This window comes from Solea solea, chromosome 14, assembly GCF_958295425.1.
Source record: "Solea solea chromosome 14, fSolSol10.1, whole genome shotgun sequence".
NCBI lineage: Eukaryota > Metazoa > Chordata > Actinopteri > Pleuronectiformes > Soleidae > Solea > Solea solea.
In genome coordinates, this window is record NC_081147.1 from 577690 (window position 1) to 588548 (window position 10859).

Here is a 10859-nt window from a genome sequence, read left to right on the forward strand (position 1 = left end):
GAATCTCTGCTCTTTTCCTGCTGTTGTGCACGTGTGTGACCAGCAGAGGGCGGCAGAGCTCTGCCTCTGATCTCATTAAATCAGAGGCAGAGCAGTGGGAGGAGTCAGCCTCCGGGGGGCGCTGCAGTCCAACAGCACGCACCACAACACTGAGGTACGTTTGTCGTGTTTGATCATATTTCAGGATTCTGATGATTACAATCGTCACGATATTTCCACAGAATTTCAAAGTAAAAGTGTTTGACGTGGAATGTTGTGTCTACTTCACAATAAAAGCATATTTATGACGCAAAATAAATCTAAAATTAGATAAATAATAACATACATACAAATACACATACATGTATATATGTGTATATACACATATATAGACATATATTATACATATATGTGTAAATAGACATATATAGACATATTATACATATATGTCTATATATAATATGTATACATAATATATATAAAAAAAATCTTCCATTCATATATACATATATGAATACATATATGTATATATATATCTATGTATATATATATATACACACACATGTATACATATACATGTGTGTGTATATATATATAAAAACCAAAAATGTGTTAATGTTTTGTCAAAACTGAACTTTTGTTACTGACACTTTTGTGTTCATCCGTTCTTCCTTTACACACACACACACACACACACACACACACATACACACACACGCACACGCACACACTCTCTCTCTCTCTGCTTCAGGTGTTTCCAGGTGGCTGTGAAGTGTCATGGGAACATAGTGACATGACCGCAGAGGCTGTGACCCATGGCTAACACACACACACACACACACACACACACACACACAGGTAACATCCGCTCAGCACTTGTGAGAGAATCCTGTTCCTGATGTAAACAAACCATTATTGTCTTTATTATAATTAAAAAACACTTCTTTTGTTCAGTGAAACGTCTTCAACTCCATTTTTAATATACATCACAACTCTAATGTGTTGACATAAGGAGATCTTCAGGAACCTGGCTCCTCCCACCACATATACACACACACACACACACGTTTTTACAGGACCTTAACCTAAACATAACTGTAACCCTTAAACCAGGTCTTAACCCTTAAAAAAGCACTTTACATTTGTGAGGACCAGACACGATGTCCTCACACACACACACACACACTTCTCATCATGTTAAAAAGTCATGTGACCACACACACACACACACACACACACACACAACAACAACAACAACAACAACGTTAACCATGTGTGTTTTAAATGAAAAGTCTGGATTAAACCTGAGATTATGATGTTGACACATGTGATGTGTGTGAAATAATAAACACAGAGTTCTGACTTTAATGATGATTTAAAATCATGTTAAACAACAATGATGGGAGGAGCCAGGTGAGGTGGGAGGGGCCAGGTTCCTGGTCCCATCGTGAGAAGATCCTGTTCCTGAACTCCTGATGTCAACAAACCATTAAAGACATTTAATATACATTACACTTTAATAATGACAGTAATGGTTTGTTGACATCAGGAGATCGTCAGGAACCTGGCTCCTCCCACCCCACCTGACCCCTCCCACCTGACAATGAATTCCTTTGTCTCTCACACACACACACACAAGACGATTCACTTTTCACATTAACACGTTAGTCTGACTAAAGTGGAGCTGGTCCTAGTCAGACTAATGTACCTGGGTCATGTGACTCATAGTCTGATTACTCCTGCATGTAAACACTTCCTCGCTCTTTGACCCTGAAGTAGAAGGAGATATATATGTACTATATTTACATATATATGTTTATATATATACATATATGTATATATGTACATATATGTACATATATATATGTATCCATATATACATATATATGTACATATATACATATATGTACATATATGTATATATGTACATATATGTATATATATATATATACATATATATGTACATATATACATGTATATATATACATATATACATGTATATATATATACATGTATATATGTACATTTATATGGATACATATATGTATATATATAAAAACATATATATGTTTATATATATACATATATGTATATATGTACATATATGTATATATATAAAAACATATATATGTTTATATATATATACATATATGTATATATGTACATATATGTATCCATATATGTACATATATGTATATATGGATACATATATACATATATACATATATGTACATATATGTATATATATATGTATCCATATATACATATATATGTACATATATACATGTATATATATACATGTATATATATATGTACATTTATATGGAAACATATATGTATATATACATATATGTTTATATATAAAAACATATATATGTTTATATATATACATATATGTATATATGTACATATATGTATATATATAAAAACATATATATGTTTATATATATACATATATGTATATATGTACATATATGTATCCATATATGTACATATATATGTATATATGGATACATATATATGTATATATGTATACATATATGTATCCATATATGTACATATACATGTATATATATACATATATACATGTATGTATACATATATGTACATTTATATGGATACATATATGTACATTTATATGGATACATATATATGTATATATACATACAGTATATGTTTATATATGTACATATATATAGATTGTGGTTGCTAAAAGTGAGGCCCCTGGTTTAAAGGTCCTATAACAGAGTTATATGGGCTGAATGACAGTAGTGCAGAAGCTTCAGGGGCCCCCTGAGCCCTGGGCCCCATCCACCTTGTTTATTGTTTACAGATGTTTTATTTTACTTCAAATTTGAATTTTTTTTAATCTTGTGTTAAGCTGCTGTGTTAACTCCTCCTCCCTATTATCATCATCATCATCATCATCATCATTAACCAAATGGCTGTCAGGGGAGGGGGAGGTGTTGGTGGTGGTGGGGGGGGGGGGGTTGGTGCTTGTAGTGCGCATGCTCAGCACACACCTCAGTCAGTGGGCAGGTATCAGAGTTTCACGCTCTGTCTTCAGCTCAGTCTCCAGCATGAGGCGACACGAAGACACACTGATCCTTGTCCTGGTCCTGGTCCCGCAGCAGCTCTGATCCACCTCTCATCCTGGTCTGTGCTCCAGAGTCTGACCCTGGTGCAGCTGGACCTCCTGTCACCGTGGATCAGCACTCACAGACTCCGCCCCCTCTCCCCCCGCGCGCACAGGTGAGACTCCGCTGCTCCTCCGGGGGCAGAGTCATGACTCCCCGCGGGAACCCGGGACTGTGAGCGCGGGTCCCGGTCGCCTGGACGTGGACTAAGTGGAGCCGGATTTTGTGCTCAGTCTGTTTTACCCAGCTTCATCTTCATCATCTTCATCGTCATGTTCCAGCACAGCAGTAAAAAATGTTTCTCCATCGAGTCTCTGGTCGGGAAGGAGGTGAGCGCGCACAGCGGCGGAGGTGAGGAGCCCATCCGGCCCACGGCGCTGCGCTTCCCGGACTCTCTGCACCCGGCCACCGCCGCCGCCGCCGCTGCAGCCGCCGCCGCCGCCGCCGGGATCTTCGGCTCCTGCTTCCAGGGGAGCAGCGGCAGGACTTTGTACCCGGAGGTTCTGCTGCAGGAGCCCGGGACGCACACGCAGCAGAGCGGCGGAAGCGGCGGCGGGGGCGGCGGCGGCGCGTTACCGCTTCACCCGCTGCAGATTCCGCCTCAGAGTTTCTTCAGCCCGCACCGCGACGCGCTCAGCTTCTACCCGTGGATTCTGAGGAGCCGGTACCTGCAGGGACACCGGTACCAAGGTGAGCGAGACACCGTGACTGTGTGTGTGAGACTGTGTGTGTGAGACTGTGTGTGTGTGTGTGTGTGTGTGTGTGTGTGTGTTCTTATTTTACTGATTTAAGTTTGAAATGCAAAGAAACTTTGTTTCCCAAACTTCACGTTTCATCCCAGAAATAATTCAATCACCGAGGCCATCCCATAATAATTGTATAATCCTATTATAATTTTATAATCCAATAATAATAATCTATTTATAATGAGTGTAGTAATTGTATAATAACCTCTTAGTTTAATCTCTAAATGTGTGTGTGTGCGTTTTCTTATTTTAACTGATTTAAAGAAACTTTCTTTCTCAAACTTCACAAATACTTTGATCACATCCCATAATAGTATTATAATCCCATAATCATAGCAACAATAATAATAATGAGTGTCGTCATTTTATAATAACGTCTTACATTAAATTAAAACCTTGTAAAATTATTGATTATGACTATGATCTCTGTGTGTGTGTGTGTGTGTGTTATTTTAACTTCTTTTTTATTATTATTAATGTGGAGAAATGTGGTTTCAATACAATAATCTAATAATCGGTAGAGTAAAACCTGATTTCACTGATGATCATTTAAACTGTGTCAGTCACGTGACACCGACGTTCATGTTCTGTATTTAAATATTTACATGAGAGCATGAGCACGCGCTGTATTTTCTCTTTATTTGAATTGATTTCGTCACGCGCGCGCGCACACACACACACACACATTGACCGTTTTTATTGAAAACATTGTTCGTTGTTTTAATAATAATCTGATTTAATTTGACAGAATGATCTCGTGTTTGTTTAAAATGGTAACAACAAATAGTCAAAAATTAAACGTGTGTGCGCGCGCGCGTGTGTGAGTTTATGTGTGTGTGCGCGCGCGTGTGAGTGTGAAATACTGAACTTTTTGATTTGATTATTCCCGCGTGTCTTTGATCTGAAGATGATTATTGATTATTATTAATTATGATTTCATTTAAATTCATTTATATTGTATAACATATATATTATAATACTAATACTACTACTAATACTTATTATAATAATTGGAGGTAATAATGATATAATTCCACGTAATATTGGACACAAACTTCATTTGTGATTTCATCAACAAAAAGACATAAACATATAAGCATAAATAATCTATAAAACATCAGAGTTGGACTGAAAATCTTAAAAACGTATTTTTAAATTAATCTAAGATTGTTCAATAAATGTATGACAATTATTCTGAGCAAAAATACAAAATATGATTTTTTTATGATTAAAAAAAAGACGAGGCAAGATTGTACAAATATTAACATTTAAATTGGAAGGAAAATGAACTGAAATCTTCATGTAAATCAAAAACATTTTCTTGTGTAATTAAATTGTCACTAAATGTTTTTGGTTTATTTTTATGAAATATATATAAAAGTAAAAATGTCACAAAAACAGACAAATATGATCGATGATAAAAGTTCTTTTATCTTTAGAATAAAAATGAAACTGTTTGGTGATTTATATCACTGTGTGTGTGTGTGTATATATATATATATATATACATGTATGTACAACTATATACATGTATATATGTATATATTTGTATATGTGTGTACAGTACATACACGTGTTTATACACACATATATAAAATCATGATTCAAATGTTATGGATCATTTGAAAAATGAAAATTTGCTGATTAATGAGGTTTAGAATCATCATAGTTCATCTGTGTGTGTGTGTGTGTGGTGTGTGTGTGTGTGTGTGTGTGTGTGAGACTTCAATCAGATTTCCTGTTGCCTCTCTCACACTGTCCCACACACACACACACACACACACACACACACCTCAGACACAAAAAAGTAATTTCAACCAAAATAATGGACTGTAGATGTGGACCTGGACTCTGGGTCTGGACCTGGACTCTGGGTCTGGACCTGGTCTCTGGGTCTGGACCTGGACTCTTTCATTTGAATATTGCTTTAATATCTACAGACCCAGAGTCCAGGTCTGTAGATATTAAAGCAATATTCAAATGAATTCTGTTTAAAATTCAAACTGATCAACTTTATTGTCTCTGTATTAGAGTGAATATTTGTAAATAAACAATAAAGTTGATCAGTTTGAATCTTAAATTTCTCGTCTTTGAAGTAAATTCATTTGTTTTTGAATGAACAGACAAAAAAACATGAACTATAACTTTTAAAACAACACACACACACACACACACACACAGGTCTGGACTTGTTTTCAGTGTCAGGGGAAAGTGATGCCATCTGTGCCAACAAGACTCCGCCCCCTCCTCTTCTTTCTTTCTGTCTTCTCTTCATGTGTGTGTGTTGCAGCCTGACGTTTGATTGACAGCTCACAGTTTTCAGTTTTCAGCACCTGCTTCTGTTTACATTCTTCTTCTTCTTCTTCTTCGTCTTCCTCTTTCACTCTGATTCACAGTTAAAGGAACAGTGTGTAGTTTTCTGCCAGCAGGGGGCGTCTGTCTTTGCTCCACTTTGTTTTCATTTTGTTGTCACGCTCACGAAGAGACGTTACCACGACGACACTGTAGCAGCTGCGTTTCTTGTTTGAAGATAAACTTCATCATCATCAGGCCACGCCCCCTGAGCTCCATTAAAAACCCGTTCCGTCACGTGACCTGGACTCTGTCATCGTTTGATTGATTTGCAAACCGCGTCGTGCGTCTGTCGCTCGCCCACTTTGCATGTGAATATCTCTCCGCGCGTTGGCCGCCGCCTCCTGAGCGCCGCCATTGTCCCGCTCGCCGATCTCCACGGCGACCACCAACCGACTGTTTTGCGTGGCGAGCAGCTTTCGCTTCAACAGACGCTCGAGGATTTGTTTTTATGTAAAAATGCATTGAAACATTTCTGAAGCATTTCAATAGAGAGCGATAAAAAAGCTCGCCGAGACGCACGCTAACATAACAACGAGCCAGCCGCACGCTAACCAGACGCACGCTAACATAACGACTCAGCCGCACGCTAACCAGACGCTTGTAACATAACAACGTCTCAGCCGCACGCTAACCAGCCGCACGCTAACATAACGACTCAGCCGCACGCTAACCAGGCGCTTGTAACATAACAACGACTCAGCCGCACGCTTACCAGACGCTTGTAACACAACAACGACTCAGCCGCACGCTAACCAGACGCACGCTAACATAACAACGACTCAGCCGCACGCTAACATAACAACGACTCAGCCGCACGCTAACCAGGCGCTTGTAACATAACAACGTCTCAGCCGCACGCTAACCGGACGCACGCTAACATAACAACGACTCAGCCGCACGCTAACCAGACGCACGCTAACATAACAACGACTCAGCCGCACGCTAACCAGGCGCTTGTAACATAACAACGACTCAGCCGCACGCTTACCAGACGCTTGTAACACAACAACGACTCAGCCGCACGCTAACCAGACGCACGCTAACATAACAACGACTCAGCCGCACGCTAACCAGACGCACGCTAACATAACAACGACTCAGCCGCACGCTAACCAGGCGCTTGTAACATAACAACGTCTCAGCCGCACGCTAACCGGACGCACGCTAACATAACAACGACTCAGCCGCACGCTAACCAGACGCACGCTAACATAACAACGACTCAGCCGCACGCTAACCAGACACACGCTAACATAACAACAACTCAGCCGCACGCTAACCAGACACACGCTAACATAACAACGACTCAGCCGCACGCTAACCAGACGCACGCTAACATAACAATGACTCAGCCACACGCTAACCAGACGCACGCTAACATAACAACGACTCAGCCGCACGCTAACCAGATGCACGCTAACCAGACGCACACTAACATAACAACGACTCAGCAGCACGCTAACCAGACGCACGCTAACATAACAACGACTCAGCCGCACGCTAACCAGACGCACGCTAACCAGACGCACGCTAACATAACGACTCAGCCGCATGCTAACACGCTAATGCTGAGTCAGCTGCTCACAAACGCCTGATAAACAAACGATCACATCAAAAAACTTTAATACAAAAAACCCTTAATTCTTCTTAAGTGTAAATATTGAATTAAGACTGTGATGTTTGTTTACTTACAAACACACTCATTATTCTAAGATAAGATAAGGGTTTATTAGAGTCACTAAGGCTAAATGTTACAGCTGTAAACGTCATAAATAATAAAGAACTGTTACCATGGTAACGTTAACATATTACATATAAATAACACTGACAGTGTGTGTGTGTGTGTGTAACGTTAATGACGTGTGTGTGTGTGTAAACTGTGTCACAGACTGGTTGGCGTCTCATGTGCTCACAGACAAACAAAAGAGTGAGGAAGGAGGCGGAGTCATGATGATGATGATGATGATGTCACCTCTCAGGTGTTGGAAGAAAAAAAGAGAAACTTTTTATATGGATTTATAAATGTGATGATATAAAGTTACTGTGTGAGTGAATGAGTGAATGTAAAAACTGTGTTATTAAAGCAGCTTTGAGTTTAAGACTAGAAAAACCCTTTCATTCACCATTTAGTGATCATGGGTTTGACCTCTGACCTTTCACACACACACACACACACACAGTGCCTTGCTCAGAGGCGTCCTGCCTAAGATAAGATAAAGTAAGAGGAGACAAGTATTTTTGTATTTTTTCTTTTATTTTGAAATTCACGTGTGTGTGTGTGTGTGTGTGTGTGTCCAGGTGAAGACTCCAGTCCGGAGAACCTGCTCCTGCACGGTCCGTTCTCCAGGAAACCCAAACGCATCAGGACGGCGTTCTCTCCGTCTCAGCTGCTGCGTCTGGAGCGAGCGTTTGATAAGAATCACTACGTGGTCGGAGCCGAGAGGAAGCAGCTGGCCAGCGCGCTGTGTCTCACCGAGACCCAGGTACACCACCACCACCACCACCACCACCACCAGGGGGAGCGCTGCATGATGGCAAAACCAGGGGGAGAGGGGAGCGGTGCATGATGGGAAAACCAGGGGGAGAGGGGAGCGCTGCATGATGGGAAAACCAGGGGGAGAGGAGCGCTGCATGATGGGAAAACCAGGGGGAGAGGGGAGCGCTGCATGATGGGAAAACCAGGGGGAGAGCACTGCATGATGGGAAAACCAGGGGGAGAGCGCTGCATGATGGGAAAACCAGGGGGAGAGGGAGCGCTGCATGATGGGAAAACCAGAGGGAGAGGGGAGCGGTGTATGATGGCAAAACCAGGGGGAGAGGGGAGCGCTGCATGATGGGAAAACCAGGGGGAGAGCACTGCATGATGGGAAAACCAGGGGGAGAGCGCTGCATGATGGGAAAACCAGGGGGAGAGCGCTGCATGATGGGAAAACCAGAGGGAGAGGGGAGCGGTGTATGATGGCAAAACCAGGGGGAGAGGGAGCGCTGCATGATGGGAAAACCAGGGGGAGAGGGGAGCGCTGCATGATGGGAAAACCAGGGGGAGAGCGCTGCATGATGGGAAAACCAGGGGGAGAGCACTGCATGATGGGAAAACCAGAGGGAGAGGGAGTGCTGCATGATGGGAAAACCAGGGGGAGAGGGGAGCGCTGCATGATGGGAAAACCAGGGGGAGAGCGCTGCATGATGGGAAAACCAGAGGGAGAGGGAGCGCTGCATGATGGGAAAACCAGGGGGAGAGGGAGCGCTGCATGATGGGAAAACCAGAGGGAGAGGGAGTGCTGCATGATGGGAAAACCAGGGGGAGAGGGAGCGCTGCATGATGGGAAAACCAGGGGGAGAGGGGAGCGGTGCATGATGGGATAGATACAGTTTTTGTGTATTTTAAAATCTCACACAAATTTTATCGTCGTTTGTAAACTTTGATAAATTGCGATAAATTTCCTCACAGTTTGTTAAAAAAAAATCACTTAAAGTTGAGTGAGTGAATTAAGTGAAAATGGAGGGAAAAATAAAACTGAACAAAGTAAAAGAATTTGAAATATGAAACTGGTGAGTGTGGGTGTGAGGGTGCTTGTGTACGCGTGTGTGATTGTGTGTGTGAGTGTGTGTGTGTATGTGTGTGTGTGAGGGTGCGTGTGTGTACGTGTGCGTGTGTGCGTGCGCGTGTGTGTGAGACTCATCAGTGACTGACAGTGTTTGTCATCAGTTGCCACGGCGATAAAGAGCCTGACGCCAGTGAAACAATGTGAACGACTCAGAGTTATTTATGAGCTCATTTCACACGAGCGAGGGGGCGGAGCCATCCGTCAATCAGCCGAGAAACGCAGCCATCAGCGGTTATTAAGCAAACTGCCTCCATTCACCCTCACACGCTCACTCACTCACACCAAAGTCCAGAGAGAAAACCAGTGACACAGAGTGACCACACGAGGCAGAGTGAGATAAAGACGAGATCATATGACGTGGATTTGATTCACTGAGTCTTTTACACGACGTCCTGACCTCAGCACTAACACACGTGTCCCTGTGTCCCCGTGTCCCCGTGTCCCCGTGTCCTCGTGTCTCTGCAGGTGAAGGTGTGGTTCCAGAATCGCAGGACGAAGCACAAGCGTCAGAAGTTGGAGGAGGAGTCACCGGAGGCTCAGCAGAAGAGGAAGGGCAGTCAGCACGTGAGCCGCTGGAGGGCGGCGACGCAGCAGAGCGGCGGCGAGGAAGTGGACGTCATCAGCGAGGACTAAACCGCAGCGAGCACGCACACGCATGCACACACGCACACGCACACGCACACACACACACGCACACACACGCACACGCACACGCACGCGCACACACACACACACACACACACACAGATGACAGTAACACTGCCAATGTGGGAGGAGCTTAAAAACTGTCACTTCCTGTTGGACTAAAGAGGAAGAGGAAAAAACAAAACAGCTGTTGACTGAAAAACCCGGAAGTGGATTTTTGTGCCAAATGAACCGGTGTCCTGAAAAAAGGGGCGGAGCTTCTTCTTCTGTGGACAAGAAAGACTTGCAGGAAGTCTGCTCATGAAACAGGAAGTAAAGTTTTCCCGACAGGAAACAGACAAACAAAGATTTTCGTGAGTGGCTGACGCTCTGCTCGTTGACCTTTGACC

The 10859-nt window shown here is 42.5% G+C and overlaps 1 protein-coding gene across 1 annotated transcript; it reads left to right on the forward strand.

Annotated features, from left to right (window-relative positions):
- Nucleotides 1-3011: 3011 nt before the first annotated feature.
- Nucleotides 3012-10514, forward strand: emx3 (empty spiracles homeobox 3). The gene is made up of 3 exons (XM_058649417.1): nt 3012-3806; nt 8516-8700; nt 10291-10514. Exons 1-3 carry the CDS (start codon nt 3389-3391, stop codon nt 10456-10458), a joined length of 771 nt encoding a protein of 256 aa, XP_058505400.1. The 5' UTR covers nt 3012-3388; the 3' UTR covers nt 10459-10514.
- Nucleotides 10515-10859: the final 345 nt, after the last annotated feature.